The 22,951-nt window shown below is 43.8% G+C and overlaps 1 protein-coding gene across 4 annotated transcripts in view; it reads right to left on the bottom strand.

The window, feature by feature from the left end:
* The window catches only part of LOC139049714 (calcium homeostasis endoplasmic reticulum protein-like), a 63,331-nt gene continuing 40,380 nt past the window's right edge, over positions 1-22,951 (bottom strand). For 3 of the 4 annotated variants that reach the window (XM_070525459.1, XM_070525458.1, XM_070525461.1), the window contains 10 exons: positions 22,905-22,946; positions 22,602-22,820; positions 19,681-19,731; positions 18,218-18,304; positions 16,463-16,623; positions 13,876-14,009; positions 10,830-11,048; positions 7,761-7,961; positions 4,401-4,480; positions 1-528 (listed from right to left, as the gene is read on the bottom strand). In XM_070525459.1, the coding sequence (XP_070381560.1) occupies positions 335-528; positions 4,401-4,480; positions 7,761-7,961; positions 10,830-11,048; positions 13,876-14,009; positions 16,463-16,623; positions 18,218-18,304; positions 19,681-19,731; positions 22,602-22,820; positions 22,905-22,946 (1,388 nt within the window). In that variant the 3' untranslated portion in view covers positions 1-334. The remainder of the gene's footprint in view (positions 529-4,400; positions 4,481-7,760; positions 7,962-10,829; positions 11,049-13,875; positions 14,010-16,462; positions 16,624-18,217; positions 18,305-19,680; positions 19,732-22,601; positions 22,821-22,904; positions 22,947-22,951) is intronic. The other variant, XM_070525460.1, reaches the window with a different exon arrangement.

The following is a 22,951-nucleotide window of genomic DNA, read 5'->3' on the forward strand; positions in this document are numbered from 1 at the left end:
TTTGCCCAGAAATATCATTTAATTAATGCCAGCTTTGCTTTGTACAGAGTTTCAGCACAGTTCACTTCATTTGCCTCAGCCACAATCCACTTCCAAGTCACATGAGCAATGACAGTCCGGTCCCACCTTGCATTCAGGTTAGGAAATGGACGTAAAAATTAAAAAGACGAAGCACGTGAAACAACGGGCGAGGAAGCAGGGATGGGGTTCTTCCTCTAGATGGGACACCAACAAATGGACACACACACAATGTCTGAAACTTGTCTGGCAAGTAGAAAGAAGTGACGAATGCGAGCTTGCTCGCGATGGTTGCAGGTCGAGGGATGCGACATCTTCACTTGACGTCTTCTGTCCGTGCTTTCATCCTGTTGATGAATGCCTGGCCTTTGCTCTTGCGGAAGTTTTCGTACGGGTCGTGCAGGTTGATTCCGACACCCTTGTAGAGGTCTTGCCGGTCTCGGATGTCACCCGGGTGGATCGGGTCTTGAATGCCCTGCTCCGCTGCGCCGAGACCAGCACCTCCCCACCCTGAACATTACCAGTGAGTCAGTAGGAGCTAGTCAGCTATTTACATCAGACAATTGTTAAAATCCATCGCTACCAGCACTGAAATTTAGACAACATTGATAGATAAATATCGTAAAATCCCGAGAGATGCCCCACCCCTGAATGATAACCTACCCCTGACTAAGCTCCCGGCTTTAAGAAATTGAGAATTACCCACCTAAAAGTTACCCACCACACTGAAAGCTAGCTGACCTCGCATTTTCACTCTATTGTCTCCCAATTTTATGTGGGTCATCTCAGGATTTTACGATAAGTGCAAAGCTTCTTTTGGGCTGAAAAGACTAGTGGTTTCCCTAACTCCTTTAAATTATTCATATACCTATTAAGTTAGCTTAGGCTTGCTTAGACCATAACTGACAATATGCTATAACATTGCTTACTAAATAATAAACATTGCTTAAATAAGTCGCAATGAGTCCCGCCATTCTTCACACGAAATTTGAGAAATATTTATTGATTAGTACTTATAGAATTTCTTTTATGCATGAAAGAGTAGTGATTCACCCAGTTTCTATAGAATGATCCGTTTTAGTAAGTTAGGTTCAGGGTGTCGGAACAAATGTCTTTCATTCTGGTTTTAGTTTCATTCCAGTGAAAAAAGTTCCATTCCAGCTCTGCTTCGAAATGAAAAAAGATATATAACGATTCGTAACATATTTTATTTGCGTGCAATACTTTTCAGAGCAGAGCAACAATAAAAGCAGTATTTATTGTTCTCAATAATTGAATTATGAATTATGAGGTCCCGCTCAGTGCCTTCAGCCAAGGTACTGAGCATGATCTCAGAGACAGCGTGTTGTCAAATGTACTCGCCGAAATGCAAGACCGCTGTTCCGATAAAACGAACTTAAATGAACAATAAAACTTCAGTCACGAAGCGCACCTGTAGAAAATGAAACGATAAGCTCTTCAGCACGCAAGACCTGGGTTGTGCCATGGTGCCGATCTGCTAGTGCTAGCGCTAGGCAGGCTTTGATTATTCGAGCGCTTGACCGGTTATCGCTTGCACTATCCCTGCCCGAGATACGCGCTAATACTGACGTGGCCTGACGTCAATTGTTTCGGATTTCCAATTTTCCTGTTGAACCCAATACCAATAAAAAATATTTCGGTTTCACTATGAAACAAAATAATAAATAACATTTCGGTCACATTTTTGTTCTGGTCAAAAATTCTTCTTGTTTTTATTTTCGTTCCGTTCTGGCACACTCGTTAAGTTAGACCTTATATAACAACATTTAACATTTGCCTCTGTCTATGAAGTGCTTGTTAGTCTTCACACGTAGAAGCAAATTTGTTGAAAAGCAGTCCAGTGCCTTCGATTCCGGCTCCTTCAACAAAGCATTTTTCTTGCATTGTCTCTCTGAGGCAAGGAGTTAAACCTATAACTTGAACTATTTGTAAAAAGCCAGCAACCCATCTACCAAGATAATAAGTAAAAAGGAAGAAGAAATGTTTGCGTCCCTGCCTAAATATCATAACAGCTTAGCTTTTTCTATAAGCAGTACTTCCAGCCTAGCAGTGCAAGATGCACAATCTAAAAGCCCTGCATGACTAGAGAACATTCTTTGACATATCGAACTGAGTTTGGAAACTTTGTGTATCATAAAACTATGTTTTATGATACACTATATGGGTCAAAACCACATTGTTTTGACCCATATGGTTACACTTGCTTAAGATGCTAAACAATGTTTTATTGTTGCAATAGAAAGCACCATGAATGATGAAGCGGAGAAGCAGGCATATCACGCACAAGAGGCAACGTAAAGCACTGATAATAAACCGATTTATTCTTGAGTTTAGTGAACATCTCTTATGCCTGTCTCAACTATTCTCTAATGGTTAAATACCCCATGCATGTACTCCTTACTTTTCACCCCGAGAACTTTTTTCACTGAATTATTGCTGTTACATGTTTTTGCCTGGCACAAGACAAGCTTGCTGTATCTACAATGTCTTGGACATCCTAAGGTGCGAGATACGTGCCTAGTCAGACTGTAAACACAAACACTAGGGGTGTGCAAATACCAAATAATATATTTGAAATGGAATCAAGAAAACAAAGCCAAATATTGAATACGAAAAAATTTATCACAACCTTTAAGACCTTGCAAATCTTGGGCAAAAAAAAACATGGCGCGGCACTTGCTCCGGAGTCCTCCAGCATTGCATAACAGGAATGCAGCAAGTTATCAGTCAGTAACTTAGGTACACAGAAACCAAGATATATATACATTACAATCTGCTCCTATTAAAGGAAACTTTAATTTCCCTCTCGAGCTAAAGAATTAGTGACGTTATGTTGTAGTAGAACCCTTCTAATACATTTTCAACAGGACCACGGTAAAAAAAAATAAGTAATACAGTTGAACCCGTTCATAATGAACTTGCTAGTTCTTCGAAAATTGGTCGTTATACGAGTAAATCATAATATATGGACTCACCCTTAACAATGACAAAAAATTAACCGCACTGAAGCTGGCATCAGCAGTTACAATACGACAGCACTTTGGTACAAAGAGCAGGCTTTTCAGTGTCATTTTTTTCTCCCGGTGCATTTCTGCACCATGACTGGGTTTGAAGCGTTTTGTTGTAGCAGTACGGAAATTTAAAAAATGTTCGTTATATCTAGAAGCAGTTTCCGTAGGGAGGGTTGGAAAATTGCAAATGTACTGAAATGAGGTCATTATAACTGATAGATCATTATATCTGGGATCGTTAAAAGTATGTTCGACTGAATCTTCGAAAGTGATCGTCCAAGTATATGGCTAGACAACCTGTGGCCGCAGTTTTCTAACAATGTCTTTTACGCTATTCCTTTTTATAATTTTTGTGCTTGATCAGTGGTCAGAGCAACACTCCACACGCGTGATCAGTGGTATCAGCTGGTTGTGAGCATTCGATGATAAGAGGTGCATAGAATTAAGCGGAATGTGTCACTATAAAATCGCGCCCTGTATCTCTACCCTTGCCACACTGGTCACTACAGATAAACGAAAGTGAAGTAACTGCATGCACAGAATCTTCATTGGCGAATATTAGATCAACCAGGCTTCGTTAGCTTCGGTTTTGAGGAGGCGCCAGCAACATGGCCGACAACCATGCCGTTAATGAGAATATAGCTATTTCTGCTTGACTTTGTGGCCAAATTAGCATGCAATCGTACAATCGGAGTCCGAATTATTACATGGTGCCCTGTTGGGTGTCCGAAAGTTTGGTCGTCCTTATTCATTAGGTCTATGGGCAGTGCCACGAAGCTGTCCGAATAATCAAGAATGTCCAAATTATCGGTATACAAATTACCAGTCAGCTATGTATTAGACAAAAATCAAGTAGAGGATACATGCATTCAATTCATGAATCTAATTATTCGAATGCAAACTATTCGATTCGGTTCAGTGATATTTGAGTATTCGCACACCCCCAGCAAATACTGTTGTGCAATCTCAAACCTGTAAGAGTACCAGCAATTGCTTTAAAATGTATAGCGGCACATGAATAAATAGTGAAAGGACTTGAGTGCGAGGTCAGATTCAATGATCACCAAGCATGCTCGCCACTATCATTCACACTTTACTATTACCCTGCTTTTTGGGTTTGCCGAATAAAAGTCAGATTCCTCATTCCACTCTTTCTGGTAGTGCCCTTTCTTCATTACTATGCTGGGAGAATATGAAAAACAAACTAACTTACACATTCACATCATCAAACACTGTTTTAATACAACAGACTGCACTGTGCTCATTTCAACTGGGATAACTTCAGAGACATAAGTATTAAGTAGACATTAGGTGCTAAGTAGTATGACAGTTTTTGACGTGCTTCCTTACCCATTTTACGGAGGAGTTGATGACCCTTGTTGGACTCATCCAACCTTGAATCCCTGGGGTCGCCGCCATATGAAGAACCACTGGGAATAAACACAGCTTCATTTCTAGGCACTACACAATACTTTCACTCCATTGTTTGTTTCGCTTCCTACACACACGGCATAAAACCTACAATTTCAGTCACAAAACCAAACTGCCTTCACAATAGTCGTATGCTTTACCGCATAAGACTAATGTATCGCGGCGAAGTTAACTTTAAGCACCATGCCGCCAAGCTGACTTTGGAAACCAGCCACCATTTTGCAATAAATATTTGACCTTTGCCTATTTTTCTTGCTAAGGAATCAGGTGTGTATTAAATTTCTACTTTGTTTAGAAGCTTTAATGTTATTACCATTTTGTCTTTTACTTTGGACACATTGAAAGTGGGTGTGCGTTTGATTTGGGGGGCGTGTTAGAATTGGGCAATTACTGTCAAGTGAATCAGTGGTGTGTTTTGGCATTCTTTCTGCATCTTTTTGAATTCGACCCACTGGATAATTCGATCAGCCTCGCCGGACCAGTTCAAATAATGGAAGTTGACTGCTTGTTCTAGTTGTAGCAGCCATTAAATACCACATAAGCATATGATGCATGCACCTGGTCATTTGCAAATACGACGCAAAGCCCTAGCATGTCACCTCCGGGATTTTTTAACGGGTGCCTAATTTCAGAAATTATTTCAAGCCTCTGCGCATTTCGGGTCATGCACCACTTCCAACGAACACTAACGACACCATTTATGTTCTTTAATTTCATTTTTGAGTGTTGTACAACCCACAACTGCCCGATGTATAGGAAGTGAGAACCTAATCAGCGGATTGTTGCTTCTAATTCTCCCCTGCTTGATCACGCTGCACTGATATAAATAAGTTATCCTTATACAGTTGATTTCTGTTTATTTGACCCTGATGGCACCGACGAAATTTACTTAATTATCCGGCGGGTCGAATTAAACAAGTTGCAGAAAAAACACCAAAACACACTGCTGTTCCATTTGGTAATATTTGCCCGATTTTAACACGCCCCCAAATCAAATGCGCACCCAATTTTTGCGTCTGAAGTAGAAAACTAACATACAAATGATATTAAAGCTCCTAAACAAAGTAGAAACCTAATGCACGTCGGTTTTTTAACAAGAAAAATAACTTGCACAACAATTGGCTTCCTAAAGTCAGAATCGCCCTGAAAGCGGTTTCGGTTTCGTATCTGATTGCACCACACAGGCGATTTCCGGTCCAATTTTCTTGGGAAGAAAAACAAAGGCGTGCATTAGAATCGTGTAAATACCGTAATTGAACATTGTAAGCTACCATTACTGCTTGATAATCTCCCTAAGGCAGGCTGAAAATAGGCATTTTCGACAGGGGATTACTTCTATTTACTGTCCCCTAAGACCTGCTTCCACTAATTACTGTCACTATTTGGGTCACCAAAGGGATCAGGGGCTTGCATGCTGACTGATTAAGACGAAGCTTTAGCTCGGGCCCATCTCCAACACGGCCTATTCAAATTACATGTAAAACAAGAAAAAATTTTTCTGAGATAACCCCTGGACCGATTTTAAATTTGTTGCATTTGAGCGAGAAAGTTAAATTATAGCGACTGTTGGAAGCAGAATTTCTATTTATGGCCTGAATTTTGTTAAAAAATTTTTAAAAAATTCGAAAGTTTCAAAAAAATAGAACTATGAAGTTTACAAATAGCTTTGCATCAAGAACAGGCTATCGCGGTTTTGTAAACAGCATTCATTAGATCACCCAAAGCAGACAAATTCTATATGTCAATTTATATCTTATATGAAATTGTTAGTTGTGTACAAGAGTACTGCAAAAGTTGTATTTACACATTACTAAATTTTTTCAGACTCATGTGTAATGTATCAATTTTGTCTGCTTTAGATGTACTATCAAATTCAATTAAAAGAATTGTGATATCATTTTTCATTGCTGAGTTGCAGAGTTTTAAACTTGGCAGTTTCTGAAAATTTGCAATTTTCGCCAATTTTTAATGAAAAGCTTGATGACCTAAATCAAAAATTTGAAATGAGCAGTCCCTAGATTTTAAGTTTTTTTTTTAAATGCAGCAAACCTCGTCAAATTTATTGCAGTGGTTGCGGAAAAAAATGAATTCTCCTATTACATGCATTAAGATAGGAGCACCAGAGCTAAAGCTTTCTCTTAAGTTACAATTATTCGGCGAACACCAATGTTAGAATCAAACCAATGAAAGTATGGGCTGTTAGGGTTGGCGTCTGGCACCACGTGCTGAAAGGAATTTCATCCGACCATCTTCGTCGAAATGAGGTGCGACTTCTCCTGCGATGGTTGGCGTCCCGCACCACGTGCAGAAAGAACTTTCTATCACCCGACCTTCTTCCATCAGGCCCCGTCGAAATGAAGCGCGACTTCCTAATTCACCATGACCATTTCGGGTGTCTGCCCATCTGGCGGGAGCCCCGCAGTGTGCAGGCCTCTTTGGTGTGTGTGTGTGTGTGTGTGTGTGTGTGTGTGAGTGTGTGTGTGTGTGTGCGCGTGCACACGTGCGTGCGTGTTTAAACAGACCCGTTTCTCGAACAAACCACAGGAGAACTTCCACGAACCCGCAACGCGCAGAAGAGACCTACAGGCATCTACAAATTCCCGGAGGTGGGACAACCTCCTCCTTGCAGCAGGCTCTGTATAGCCAGAGGAGGAGGGGCCCTCTTTCTGTGCCGGTCACGTGACGTCGATGGAAGCAAGATCCCGCCCACGATTGAAGAGAGCCTATTTAAGGGGCTCCAAATGTACTTTTGATCACTTCATGCTCTTCTAATTTTCTTTCATCTACCTTTGAATAAACAGTGCCAGTTTCGCACTAGAAATCATCTCGCCCTTACTTGGTCGCCATGGTCTACTGGATGCCTGCAGCCTGCCGACAACACCACGCTACCCAATAAGTAACGTCAGTCGAGCTTCGATAGGGAGGCACCACTACAACTCGGCAGCAGTACGATACGCTACACTGAAGTACGCAACAGGGCTCACAGAAATGCATGGGCGCCGGCTGGGACCTACGGTTGGGATCAAATTGACCGAAGTCAAACTACCTGAAGTCAACTGTATTATTATTAAAATTTCTATTTTTGCAAGCCTTTTGTGGTGTGTCCACTTGTATATTTCAAAGACAAAAATTTGCACAGAGGCTGCTCTATGACACGCTATGTGAAAATAGGCATTTAACGTGGCCCAAATTTTTGTTCTAGTTGGCCTTAGAGGTCATCTGCAACATATGTATCACACTTGTGTTGGACAAGCAGAAGCACAAAAAAAAAGGACTTACAAGAAGGAAGGAGGCGTGGGACTGCGTTCTGGAGAACGCCGCCTTGAGGGAGACTGTGAATGGGACCGGGATCTCGACCGAGAGTGTGACCTCGAAAGCGACCTTGACCGTCTGCTGCGCCGAGGTGGGGACTGGGACTCCGACCGACTGCGACTCCGCTTCTTTCTTCTGGGCTCCTCATCGTGCTTCGCACTTGGGGGACTGCAACATTGCAATGCCAAAAAAACCAGTCTTCCAACGCCTTTCACAAAACACTTTACACATATCCTTCCAATTCGAGGCTAAACTTCACTTAGAAGTGTTTCAAGATGTACCGTTATTTACTCAAGACTAACACACATTTTATTTCCCGAAAAGTTACTAAACTATTACATGCACGTCAGAATCAAGTACAAAACCAAAGCTGCAATATATGGCACCCAAATCCCACCCCCAAATCTTGAAGCTCCGACATACTCTAGAGGTTGGAAAGTTCTGCGAGAGCTGAAAGCTTGCAACCATTAGACAACACCAATTGCTTGTGTCCAAATCACACATTCAGCGACCTCTGAGTAATGAGCACTGGGGCGGCACTCTTGGGCAATCACCTTCAGAGATATCTTCACTTTCATTGGATTTTGCTAGACTAGACCGATGTTGCGGTGTTTACGGGTGACAGTGTTCCTGACACTGTGCTTTGTAAGTGTGCTTGGCATTGTGCCAGAAATGCTGTCGCCAGTAGACGCTGACACATCTGCCACTAGTCTAGCAAAATCTTGCAAAAGTGAAAGTGCCACCAAAAGTGATTGCCCAAGAATACCACCCATGGTCTCAAAGGCCATGTTTTTTCGTACTAGAAGTGTTAGAAGTTTACTGAGCCCTCTGAAAATTGTTGTCATCCAATCCAGGCCGTCACTGCGGCTGCGGGGGCTGCGAGCTTGCAACGTTGTTTCTGCCTGCTCAGTAAATTCATTAGACTTCGCACATATTCTGCAAATTCTGTGTTTTAGTTGGCCCAGACTGTGCTTCCTTACAATGAAAATCTGGTGAAAGAACAATCGACAATATTGCATTTTGCAGTTTTTAAAGTGTGAAAATCAGGGCACAGCATTATAATAGAAGACACGTTAGAGTTGAGTACAGTATTTACCCGATTCTAATGTGCCCTGAATCTAACGCACACCCCATTTCCACAGGTTTAATGTAACAAGATAACAATGCAGCTGAATGTAACATGCCCCGATACCCCCAATAAAAGAAAACTATGGCATGACTCTCACACGTTGACTAAAGAAAAAATGAGACTTGCAGAATCAACCTTCACAGAAGGGAACTTTTTTTAATGAACTTTCATAATGAAAGTGGCGCGTCATTGTCCCAATTTATGCTTCACTGGCCACGGATACCAAGCAAACATTGTCAGTATTTTCAATCTATCACTTCTAGAGATACTATTATCACTTTTGCAAGATTTTACATAACTCTGCACTGGACTTATTGCGGCCAACAACGTTCCTGGCACAGTGCGCAGATAGCAGCTTGGTACAGCACTAGAAGTGCTGGCAGCCTTATATACCGGTGCATCCAGTGCCAAGTCGCCCCCAACCTTGCGAAACTGATGGTATATTCAAATGACTGATCGAGAATACAGCTCCAGATCGTAGTGGAACACAAAATGAACACACATAAAAAATCACGAAAACACATACGCTCCATTTCCATCTTGCAATAACAATGAAGCTGCCTGTGGCTGTTGCCAACGCCGCAAAGGCGGTTTTGGTTTCGCATTCTATCGTACAAAGAGGCCCGTATTTGGACCCGTATTCCAATAAAAAAGAGGTGCATGTAAGTTTAGGGTAAATACAGTGTATGGCACGTTTTAAGCATTATTTTCATCAGTGCTTTTGCTTTGGTACACTACCTTGGGGCACACAGTTGTATACCCAGCACATGACAGGGTTTTACCAGAAAAGGTGAGTCAGTGTAACGTGGATACCTACAGTGTGATTGGAGCCCAACAAAGTTTAGGAGTCGGATTTTTTAGTTACATAGGCTGCAGCCTTTCCTTTTATATAGCTTTTATAGAATGCATATAGCCTGCACATAACCTGCATATGGCTCTTACAACAAGCTTCAAGAACTGTCCCTGAGTATGCGAGTAGCTCGCTAAAATGCCCTCTCAAAGCTGGTTTCTCTGCAGTAAGAGGCCTTGCGGGGTGGAGGCCACTTCACTCTTTACACCTCTTGACTCATGAATTCATATTGTCACTTGAAAATTTTGTTCAAGCATGAACTCTCAGCATTGCTCAAATCAGGCAGAAACAGAAACAACATACAATTATGATGAAACCTAACTCAATGGTAACTGCATGACTAATGGGGCATAGAAAAGCAGTGTGCTGTTTATTTTTTCTATGTAATGAGAAAACTGCCGACTTCTAAAACGAAATCTTAAGCAAAATCACCTTATTTACTGGATCCTAATGCACACTTTTTTTCCAGAAAACGAAACCAAAACTACAATAGTAGCAAGGTACTATCAGCATTAAAGGTTGCTGTAATCCAATCCATAAGTTGGCTGCAGTTGCAGTAGCTGTGGTGCCAGTACATTATCCGCACCAGTTCTGTTAATTCGTTGGGTTGTTGTGGACTGCAAGGTGTTTCATAAATGTGGGATTTCAATTTTATGGATGGCATCAGAAGTGTGATGGTCAGGGCTGGCGATAGTGACAAGCTGGCCTCCGACAGTGTCGATAAGTGATGCCCAACGAACTGTGGTTAGAATGCAATATTTTTCCAAGTAGGAAAATATAGCTGCTTCTTTCTGAAAATCTCATAAATGAACAGTCAACAGCACTGCATCCTGCATTTCTTGAAATATGAAAACCAGGTTTAGTGTTAAAAAGTATTGCATGTGTCTTTTCTGGCCATGAAAACCAGGTGCACATCACAATCGAGGGCATACCAGATTCGAGTAAATATAGTACACACTCTTCACAATACAAAAGAAAATCAAGCCGCACAGCCATGGCACAGAAACAGCATGGCATAACTTCGAATATCGTGCCGAGTGCAGGGAAAGTGGCTCACCTCTTGCTCTCACGGTACTTCCGCCGGTTGGGGTCCTCCCTGAGCTGCATCTGATCCTCACCTTCCTTGGCCTTGGCTCGCCGGTTCGACTGCTGGTCTTCCCGTTCACTGCGGCCCCGACCATTCCCTTCCCCTTCCTCGTCGGAGGAGGGCCTCTTGCGCACGTGCTGGCTCTTAGCCTTGAAGAACTCGTACAGGCCCAGCTGCTCCCACCCTTCGCTGAGAAAGAGAAGACATGCACGCATCAGGAAAAGCCAACAGACACAATTGACAAGGTTAACCGAGGGAGAAATCTCAAGAGTGTGCAGTCAAGTCTCGACACAATGAACCTCAATTCAACGAAATTCGAAAACTTAACAAACTATCTTCATCTCCTGATCTTAGTTCCATTAAAAAGCGTACATACAACTTTCACAATTTAATGAAGTAATTTCGTGACACAGTTTCGATTTAACGAAGTTTCCAGCCATTTCAAGCTCGTACCTGGAGTCTGTATGGCTAGTAAATCTAGCAAGAAACTATATATATATATGTGTTGGCCGAGGCAAAAGTTACTTGCAAGAGTCCTTCTGCATGAAACTCTTTAGTGGCGTGCACGCCGGGATATGGCACGCATGAAACACCCCTGCTTGTTTCGCCATTTGTCACGTTGGTAAACAACTTGCAGAGGCTTCAGGGCATGCAGGAGCTCAGCGCGCTCGAAGAAACACGAGAGCTCTTGATTTCTTCGGCGCAAAGTGGGTGGAGAGGGCGGTGAACGCGTGGTAACATGATTGACCATGTGCTGGCGGGAAGGGGGAGGAGACGCACACCCTTCTGGCCTCTTCCCTAGCGCACACATCTCCTCTTCCACCTTTGCCGTTGCTACCCATAACTGTTCACAAGCAGGCCAAGCACCATACCTTGGAGGTCATCTGTGGCAAGAGCGAAGGGCGAGCCGAGCAGTCGGTACCTTGATGTGCATTGTGTTTCCATCTGTCTAGTGCTGGCAGTCGCGTAAATCTCACGTTTCCGAGACAATGTGCGAAGTGTTTGCTTGCACTGTGACAGCAAGTGTTTGTGACAGCGAGTGATTGAGACAGATCTGCCCATGCTTGCCTAAGCAACCATGACACCCATCAAACTACGAACTTTACTTCGTGCAGTTCTCTTTTTGCTTCGCCATCAATGATCTGCCTTTAGAATGATACTGCAACATTTTTTTGCTCTGGATGAATACCCATATCCTGTCACACTTTTGTTTTAGTTTCTGGGCACCATCTGACGGTAGGCCGCGGACACTATGCGTGGTCAGCCATCCCTTCCAAGGTTGACAGCGTGGCGTGGCGGAACACACACAAACCTCAGACACTGTGTGCCATGCCATTGCACTGCTCTCTGTGTGATCTGCACCATATGCGGTGACGCTAATAACCATGCCATTATGACCGGATTTCCCACAAATTTTTAATAAGTGCTTCCAGAAGTGTTTTGGGAACTCGTGAAATTATTTTTACCCTCAAACGTTAAAACCTCGATGTAACAAAATTCGCAATCTAATGGAGTTTTCTAGTGCAAGTACAACTTTGTAATATCGAGGTTTGACTGCATTTGCGAAAACAAGGTTGACGTGATGAAATTTTTTATGTCCATTTTTTCAATATGTACTGGTACACGCAAACCCAATTATATCGAGCCCGGTTAAATCAAATCACCATCAATCAATCACTTGCAGAACATTATGAAGCTGCAGTAAGAACACAAAGCAATATGCACGGTTACACCAGACCAAAATTTTACCCTCATGAAAACACTGAACTTCATGCAGTGCCAAATGAGTGTGTAAGTTGGCTTTCCCACGTTGGCATAAAGTGCTCGCCGTGAAAGAAAAAAAAAAAAAGAACGGTAAGAAAGACTTGCGTAGCCATCTGCCAACACAACATGCGTGTTTGTGCCTGTCTTAACACGTGCTTTCATTGTGTTGCAATGTCCACCTAAATGTTGAGCGGTGTCCTTGTTAAGTCCCGTATATACTCGCGTAATGAACGCACTTCTCTTTTTTCACGAAAAACCAAAGCAAAGTTGCGGAGTGCATTTCTTATGGGGGGTACATTTTATGAAAACTTTTTTGAAACAGCAACAATTGAAAAGTAAGAGGGTACTGATTTGAAAAACGCATTAGATAGCTTGCCTTTGCAGCAAAACACGTATGCGACTTGTAAACTGTAACGGCATTTTTATTTCTCTTCACACTGTATTGGAACCACCAGACCTGTCATACAGCTCGCTGGCCGCTTCATCCACAATGTGGCTCCACAACAGTTTGTTCTCGCAGCTGCTTCTGGCCATCTATCGTTACAGCAAGCATCACGTTGAAGCGCTGCTTTTCAGCAGCTGTTGTCATGACACGCACGCTGTGTGCGCCTTTTTCCTCGACCGTCCTGCTCATCGGCGTGTTAAAAGTTTATCGGTGTCCGTCCAGTGCTTCCATTTTGTGATCAGATGAAGCTCTCTATCTCACAGCAGGTGTATAACTCGACTTAGGACCCATCAAGCACAGTGACACCAAATACACAGGAAGAGAAGCGAGCAACAGACACGCATCAATGCAAATTCAACACTATGCCAAATGTGCCCACTATGCTGAAAAGCGCCAACCTTCACTTGGACTCTACCGTGAGCTGCGCCTGTCCATGCTTAGGGTGCGCACTCTGTGGTATTACGCCAGAGTAAAGTTGCTGTTGCAGAAAGCAGTTTCACATTTTTCGCCCTCTCAAGTTTGCGAGTTGCGATGGCACTGGCAGCAAGCATGCGATAAGAACAGGCTAAGCATCATCCCTGCATACTGTCATGCTCAATGCATTTCACACATTTTAACGAAATATAAGCATTTACTTCAAATATTTTTATGCCTCGTCCTTAGAGGGTTAAGGAAGTAAACCAAAGAGAAAGACGGTGGCAGGAAAAGCATTGCTCTTCTGGTAGAAGCTAGGAACTGAACCCGTCAGTTTCCTTTTAAGCCTCTACCCCAAAATGCGCGGAACAACCTCCAATGTGTTGGACTAACCTGTTACGTGGCCGCTCATGAGATGGCGGACTGTAGAACATCTCCACAGCTTGCATCAGGGCTTCGCTGGGGGGCGCCGGCGGAGGCAGGCGCAGGTCCTGGGGGTCTAGTGGCCTGTAGTCACTGTCCTCCAGCTGCAGGTGCGAGAGAACAAGATAAGGAGGTGAAGCATTACATCGCTTTTATTGAATAAGAGGAAAGTTACACTGATACATTTGGACTCCCAGACTAAATGGCCCATCTGTAACTTTATTTCGTTACCATGTTTATTCGACTATGAGGCAGTCACAATTAAAAGGCAAGGGTGCCCAGTTAAAGGACACAAGAAAAAGAAATTGAGTATGCATGGGAATATAAGGCAATATAGAGTAACCAACGGATTATTCTGACTTGGCAGGGATTGCTCAAAATACCGAATAATCAGAAGTCCTCTCCCTCCCCATCCCTACGAGAAAACAAAACTGGATTGGTGAAAACATTCCCTTAAAGTGTGGTCCTAAGGCTGTATGCGCTGCCCATGGAGCCACACCACAAGGTGAAATTCGTGCTGTCATGAAGTCACACCTTAAGACGAATTTCACATATACCCTACACCCTGCCTTTATTGTTACAGTTTTCAAATTCTTGGAGCAGGTTATACATGCAAAAATGTGGTACTGCCTTGTCCGCCAAGGTTTGTTAGTTGCTACGATTTGCACTGCCATCTAAAATCTGGATCAGTGGAAATGTGGTGCTACCGCCACTATACTGAAACTGTAACTGAACCTAACTGAACTACGCTCGTTTGGTGGTAAGTTAAGGTCTGCAACAACTTCTGTGTAATCATTTCTTCACATATTGTGACCTGCATAATGCATACCTACATCTTTATCTTTTTATGCTCAAGCCACTTGCAGCATTGCTTGCCATGCATGAAATTAACTACAGTCACATCAAATGTAGATACAGGTCAGCCACAAATGAATACAGAATCTCAGAATTGAACTGGTGAAACAAAATATCAGTTCTCAAGACCTTCACACGGGCTTACGTAAGGGTGTGAGAACATTTCAAATTTTAAGTATGAATCAAGTGTACCCCTGTTTCAATTTCAAGCATTTCATTCAAAAATGTGCTTGAAGATTTAATTGTAGCTGAATATGCGGTGTTACTACAATTAATGCAGCTTGCCCTGCCATGGAAGAGAATTCTCATATGTAAATCGCTGACCACTTCAAGCACTATGATGACATTTCAATTTATGCACATTTTCAAGCTGCCTAGAACAAGCCTTCAATGATAAGTGCACTCAAAGAAATGTAGATTTCTTTTCCCTCACACTTTCGCTTTATGTTCTTTTTTTAATGTTTAGAAGTGTTTCACCACTTCTAAACATAGGACACATTTTCAGCCAATAAATTGGCATTTGATTCAATATTCAAACGCTGCATTTCCGAATGTTGGTACTTAAATCGATTGAAAATGTTTAGCTATGAAAACACTCCTTGTTTTATCTAATAATCTTCTACAACAGTGCTTGGTCATAACAATCAGCACTCGCAAATGTGACAGCCAAAGATCCCCCCCCCCCCCCCCCCTTGTTTTCATTTAAGCAGGACTCATCCCACATCCTCCTTATCATCCTCACAGCACTGCTATCCTCCTATAGTGCCTTCCTCTGGTGGAAAGTAGAAACGTGCCATGATGCTACCAAGATAGGCCTGCACCTCTGATAACCCAAAACATAAGTATTTCTGAGTAGCAACACTGCTGTTCTCTCACGCCATTATGCAAAATAAATATTGCTTGCGTGCATCTGCGCAGATTTACAGAACCTCAACCCTCCCTCAGCAACATTTCACGCCAGAAAGAAACCAAAGCGGGGGCCATGAAAAGTGAACAGGCCATGCAATTCCCACTACGGCAACAATGAGTATCTAATAGGATGGCTCAAACAACTTATACAAGAGATGTCCCCACTTCAAAGACACACAGAAAAAAAGGAATACACAAGACAGGAAGGAATGTCTAAAGTTTGCAGGTTTTGACACGGGGCGTAAAGGTACCTCTCCATGCTGTCATGGCTGCATCACTTCCACAACACACCCGCCGTGGTTGCTCAGTGTCTGTGGTGTTGGGCTGCTGAGCACGAGGTCGCATTTCGATGGGGGCGAAATGCAAAAACACCCGTGTACTTAGATTTAGGTGCACGTTGAAGAACCCCAGGTGGTCTTAATTTCCGGAGTCCTCCACTATGGTGTGCCTCGTAATCAGAAAGTGGTCTTGGCACATAAAACCCCATAATTTAAATTAATTTTTTTTAACTTCCACAACACATGTTCCGTGGTTAGTTCAGTGCCCACATGGCACATCAAGCCGGTGACCCTGGTTATGAATGCAGCATGGTGCTGTGCCTCTTGCAGATCGAGGATATATACAGCCTCGCTATTTCTATATTCCAGCATGAATGCCACTTACTCCATCTCAGTGGCTACTCTTACCCCCCCCCCCCCCCCCCTATTGCCCATTGTGCTGTGATGTCAAAGCAACCTGGCCCCACTAACACAACAGGCACGTGCATTGTTAGTGACAAGGCATGGAAACATACCTTGACCAGGGGCACGATGAGGCCTGCGGGCAGCTCGTAGTACGGCATGGTGGGCACCAGGCACTCGAGGGCCTCCGGGGGGATCTCCGGTGGCAGGTAGCCTTGAGAGTTCATGGGCACAAACCCAGGGGGAGGTTGGCGTGTGTCAGGCAGGCCAGGCCCTGCGGGCAAGTCTAAGTGCCTTCGTCGTCCACAACACCCCGTGTCCATCCCCCAACGGAATGGGAGGGGGGAGCCACACGGCAACCCCCTCTCATATCACGGTAGGGGGGGGTTGAGGACAGAGAGGGTGCTGCCTGAGAAGGGCTTACGGTGCGGCAGTGGGCAATAGTAGTAGTCGTCCCGTTCATAGCAGATTCCACCACGCGTAAAGGGAGCATTCGAGCGGGGAAACAGATCCACCTCAATGGTGGGAGCCATGCGACAAGGTGGCACAACCACGCAGAACTCCCCCTGGAGAAGGGAGGCTGTTTGATTTGGAGCCACAAATGGGGTCCCCGTGAAAAGAGAGAGAGGTTGGCTGTCAAGCCATCGGCGGTACAGTGCGGCCTACTGTTAAAGGAAACGCATGGGTGCGGACCACATGTGAATGTTTTTCCTCCGTCTATTATAAACAGCTCGGCTTTGCAGCAGATGACTCTTGTTGCATCGCACTGACACCTTTCTGCATCCCTGAGCTGCACAGTAACATAGCTTAAGCCAGTACATGAATCTGGAGCACAGTGAGACCTGCACACAGGGATGTTCCCTTTAACAGTGGACCCCACTGTACATGCCTGCAATGGTAGCTGCAGATATGACCTTGATGCTTGTGGAGGGTGTAGGGATTACTAGACTGACATGCTGTCTACTGCATCACCAAGGTGAACACGGTAGTACGGGGAAAGTCTGCCAGAAATTACATTAAAAAAATGATTATTTCCTATAATTCCCCTTAGCAGTCCTCTAGTTTGAATACTTTAAGAGGGGGTATTCCCATGGGGGAGGGTGTCAAAATATCTCCCACGTAACCGGCTTGCATGCCAAAGGAATGGCAAAGACATGACACCAACAGACCTTTGCAAGTGTGGAGGCAGGGCATAGCATCAGTGATTATCAGGTGCAACAAGAAGTGGTGTGGAATTCACAGTGAACTGCTGCGGTAATCTTATCGAAAGCTCTGTTCTTTCCTAGTCTCGTTGTTCATTTGAAAGCAAGGATTGTAACTCTGGCAGACTTGATGCCTTGTGGTAGCGTTACGTAGATTTAGTGACCAATTGCCTGCTTCTAAGCTCACATACATGACGCCTGCCGTTGATAGAAGTGGCACTGGCTAACACTTATAAGGCTAGGCTTTGTTCTTGAAAGCGGTGATAATGTTAGAATTTCTGCTAAGTTGACGTGACTTCACTGCTGCTCGCCTTCCGATCTCATTTGCAACGAGTGGCCTCATGACAATAGTTAAAACATTAATTAGTAAATTTAGGTAAATAGTCAATCTAGCATTGAAAATTTTCTAGCTGAAATTTCAAAACTGCAACATGTGATCTAACGACAACAACTGACAAGTTTTTTTAGCACATGCTACACAATTTGTCGAACTATTGTTGAATTTTCTTCTTGCTGCTATTTGCCGAGCGACATAAGCCTAGCTGTGAAAATGGCAGCTATCTAGACGCATGTTTATTAAATCAAAAGTGCTCTGCATTAGAAAAAAAAAACACACAGTACACGCACACAGACATGCAAAGGTAAAAACTGTATCCATCTCAATACCAGCATTGGGATGGCCGCCATCACCACGAGGTGGCATGGTCTCAGAGTCGATGTAGAAGTTGCCATAGTCCTGCCGGGATCTTGCATCTTTTGTGAGAAAACCACAGGCACAAGTGTGAGGACATGAAACTGACAGTAGGCCTGGAGGCTCTCCTGAAGTTGTAAAGATGAAACAACTTTTTCGCTAAAGGAACAACCCTTCTGCTTCACCAAACACCTTTCTATTCTGCCAAGTTGTAAAAAATGGTGTTACTGCCTATGCCTAATGGAACTTTTCCGCTTCTACAGGTGAACTTCCAAAAGGGATGAAACTTACAAAAGTAATGCCATGAAGTGCAGAAGCAGCATAAGAATACAAATGACAACTTTCAAGAGAGCCAATATAATAGCCCCATCATTACCTTAAGTGTGATAATATTCCTTAACTCCTTAAGTGTTTTATTTTTTCACGTGAAGCTCCTATTGGCTCACAAGTGGAATTGTCGTGATCGCGAAAAAAAATGAATGGGACGTCCACGCAAAAACCGCACTCCTGTTGCAGGAGAAACCAAAATCATCAAGTAAGTGCTTGGTGGGAGACACGCTATCTAAGCCGTAGACGAGCGCTTCTTGCCCTGAACACTCAAGAGGGGAAGCTATTCTGGTAGGACAAGCTCTGCTCGTCCAAAACAGTTTGGGGATGCTTTGACTAGGACAAGTTCTGCTCGTCCGAAACACTTGAGGAGTTAAGAAAGTACAGGTTCCTTGTGCACGTAGCATATGCTGCAACAAGCTAGACCCTTATTTTCAGTCGATGGTTCCTCTAATCATTTGTCTTGTTTTGTCTGTATTGTGCCCAACCACAAACAAAACAAAATCCAAGGACACCTAAGCACTTGTTACGAGTTGTGAATTCAAAAGCATTAATGTCCAATTGAACACCATTGAGCAGTCGTTCGAGTTATGAACTCCTCACGGGCAAGCGAATGCATTGAGATGCTTGCTGTGTTTTGATTTGGCTTTACCAAGACGCAGTAGAAATGCGAGCAAGAGCATGAGTGTACAAGGAATGCGCTGGTAATGCAAGCTTCCGAGAGCGAGAGCAAGCGTGCCATAGCGTCGTAGTGACGCCCTCACGCAACATCTGACGCACTGGTGGGTCATTTCACCCGCTCTGCTCCGACAAGGCATGCTCGTGATGTGGCATCACGACAAATGGGAATTTAGGTTGCTACAGACGGCAGACCCCGGCTTTCTCACTCAATCAGCCATTTGACGCCTTTGCATCAAAACAAACAAATAGAGGCACCAGCGCCTGAATATAAGGGCCTAGCTTGCACAGCTTGAAGTGAACAAGAGACAGAGACAAACAAGGAAAGGACTGGACACTTCAGAGTCTTTACATTAATTTATATTTTCTTGCCCACATTGGTCTACTGATTCTTCTTAATTTACCAGAAATTAAAGAGATTGGATCCACTTACTCATGTCGTAGTCGTCGTAGTAGGGCATGTCATTGTTCATATGATCGTAGCCTGCAAGATTTCAAGTGGGAATCAGGCGGATCTCATTCTTGAATGAAAAGCACTTTCAGCGATTGAAGTACCACACATGCATTTAAGACATCTAGCTCGCACTACAAGCAAGGGCGCATCTCAGAGGAGACCTTGCTTCTAAAACAATTATTAAGGAACAGCATTCTTTGCATCATTCCAAGCACATTGCAGTAGGTAGGCAGGTGGGTACCTATCTCACATTTAAGACATCTACATACAATAAAACCTCATAAATTTGGATTTCACAGGACTGAAAGAAATGGCTGAAATAACCGAACAACAAATTATTGAGGGCATCAAGATAACAATAAACAAATGCTCACTACATCAACAGGCTTTTATCTACTCAATAAATCAGTAAATCCTGCTTCTATTTTGCACAAAAGAAGCGCAGAAGCTGCAAAGGCCTCGTGGCATCCTTCACAGTGGGGCCTTTTCACCACCGCGTGCACATCCCGATAATTTTTTTCACTAATTAGCTGGCCGGCAACAGTATCACAATGTAGCCAGTAGGTTTGATGCCTGCGTTCAGGCCGCAGTAGAATCGCTCTACATCTTCAACAGCTTCCCCAGTGTTCAACATTGCGTGCACATTGCACTCAGCCAAAACAAAAATTACTGCTTGCCGCAACCCCACTGCAGACAAAACCGTGATCGCTATTAACGCAATCACAGACGGCGACCTCGCATTTCTTTCTGAAGGCCCGCAAGCTGTGTATGTCAAGTGAAAACAATACTAGTATTTGCCGCAGTCTCTGCGGACGAAAACCATGGTCACTGCCGATGAAACCATGGATGGCAAATACACAGTTCCGAAGGCGTATGGTGAGCACGGTGCCATGTGCGGCAGTAAATGCAAGAATAAAGGCTATAAATGCAAAAATAAGCGCAATGCTGTGGTTCCTGCCATTCACACAAGGTTTATGCTGATGACAATGGCGATGCTGACTGCGCTACTTTGCTTCAGAAGGACTTTTGCTTTGCAAATTTGCGGCTCTCCACACTTGATGCACTCCAAGGGTTGTCTAAATTAACCAGTGTGTGGTGAAACACAACCCCATTAGGAAAAGTCCAATACGATTACATAATTCACACGCCTACCGGGACCAGAGAATAGGTGAATTGGCCGCTTTTCCAATTTAACAGGGGTCAAATTAAAGTGGTTTTACTGTAACAAAAAAGAAATGTATGACAGACAGTGGAATCAAACCTCTGCCCTCGAGCGCAGTAGTCCAATGCTTTGAGCATTAGGCTATGATCGCACGCATATGATCGCACGGTTTGGCACAAGAGAAGCGAACTAGCTGTTTGAGAAGTCTGGCACGCGCATCACCTGCCAGTTTCTTTTGTTCTTTCCTCGTGACATCTTGTACTTTGAGACGCTGTGTTAGACTGCACCCCTGTTTCCGGGATCAGCCCACATTCCCCAGCCCTTTCCTTGTAATGGCTAATGTTATGTAGACACTGAGTGATGTTCTATTCCTTGAGAACACACAGGATGAACGGCAGGACGGCCCTTCGGCAACCTGCCATGACGATATGTGGCATGTGAACAGCTTTAAATTATGAGAGCAAGCTTCGTGACATGGATAACATACGACCATGTGATCATTGTGATATGTGGGATCAACATGTTGGCATGTAGGCTGCAGGCCGCAAGCCAGTAAAGCCAAAAGCCACAGTTCAACATGGGCCTGTGCGTCCTGAATGTGCCATTTCATGTTTGTCACTGGGTATTTGACATTTTTGCTACCAGATTACATACATCGAGCTGCAAGCAAAAATACATACAGTTCATTGTACCAATTATTGCCCGAGGTTGCGAATTTTTCATTCCATTATAGCAGTAGAAAACTCACTGAGATAAAGCATGGCCAGCCAAATTTTAGATTTACCGTGTCTTAACGGACAATTCGTTTTATCCATGTTTGTTGTATCAATGTTTGACCGTATAGTCCATTTCATACATAGCAGGGTACACTATAAAGGCTAGAGAGTTCACTCAGTGTTTGCATTCACAACCAAAAATATAGCACCACATATGAAAAAGATAGACATATGCATCATGCAATTCGACCTAACATTGCAATTCGCAATTTTATGCACCAATATATGACATATTTTTCACGTAGAAGGCGTTGCAGATCAGAACATATTTAAAACCGAACAAGCAGAGCAACTTGTTTCTGTGACCAACGGTAACAGTGCGCTGCATGAGCTCACGACCAAAACATAGTATGTCGCGTAAAAGTACGAAGATGCACAAATAATTCGTGATCTTATGCAACCTTACACTAAAAAGTTGTATATGCCATGTGGTTAATCTGTAGAAAGAGCCGTACATAGAAAACCATGGCACTGTGAAACATGCGAAGTGGGGTTTCTATGACCGCACTACATGCATAGCCTCGTAAGCATTGCATGCTTCATATGAACTATGAAATACAATATAGAGTCACATTAAAGTTTTAGCCTATCCGTAAATATCTTGCTGCTTACAGATTAACGGAACCATAGACGCCGTAGAAAGGTCGGTAGTGGCATCTTGTGATGCTTGGTTCAACTACCATGCATTTGAAACCTTTTTGTGTTGCGTAAATGTTCGCATCAAAGGAAAATCGTAGGAGGACCGCACATTAATGGCCATTACGCGACGAACGCTTTACATCAGCAGATAAGTAGAATATGGTAGAGGTCTGCAGTACTAGCTTTGCGGGCTCTCTGGCTACACTTGGCGTCACTAGGCATCACTACCCAGTATTCAGAAAACACTACGAACACTTACGGACAACCTAGAACTATCCAGTATCTCTTCACTGAGTGGCAAAGACTCAAATGGAAACACTCACTGTGCATCCCCCGAGGTGGCATGCCGCCGTACTGCCCATGTGGAGGGCCTCCGTGGTGCATATAGCTAGGTGGTGGCGGGTGGTTGTAGCCAGGTGGCATGCCATAGTGGGGCGGCGGCTGGGGCCCAAAATGCGACATTGGCGGTGGAGGTCCATTGCCCATGTACGGAGGCCCACCTCCTCCCATGGGACCCCCACCTCCTCCCATGGGACCCCCTCCTCCTCCCATGGGACCACCTCCTCCGCCCATGGGACCCCCTCCTCCTCCCATGGGACCCCCACCTATTCCCATGGGACCCCCACCTGAATAGTGCATGGGGCCTCCGTAACCGTGGTTCATGCCTCCTGCA

Source organism: Dermacentor albipictus, chromosome 9 (genome assembly GCF_038994185.2).
Source record: "Dermacentor albipictus isolate Rhodes 1998 colony chromosome 9, USDA_Dalb.pri_finalv2, whole genome shotgun sequence".
Taxonomy (NCBI): Eukaryota; Metazoa; Arthropoda; class Arachnida; order Ixodida; family Ixodidae; genus Dermacentor; species Dermacentor albipictus.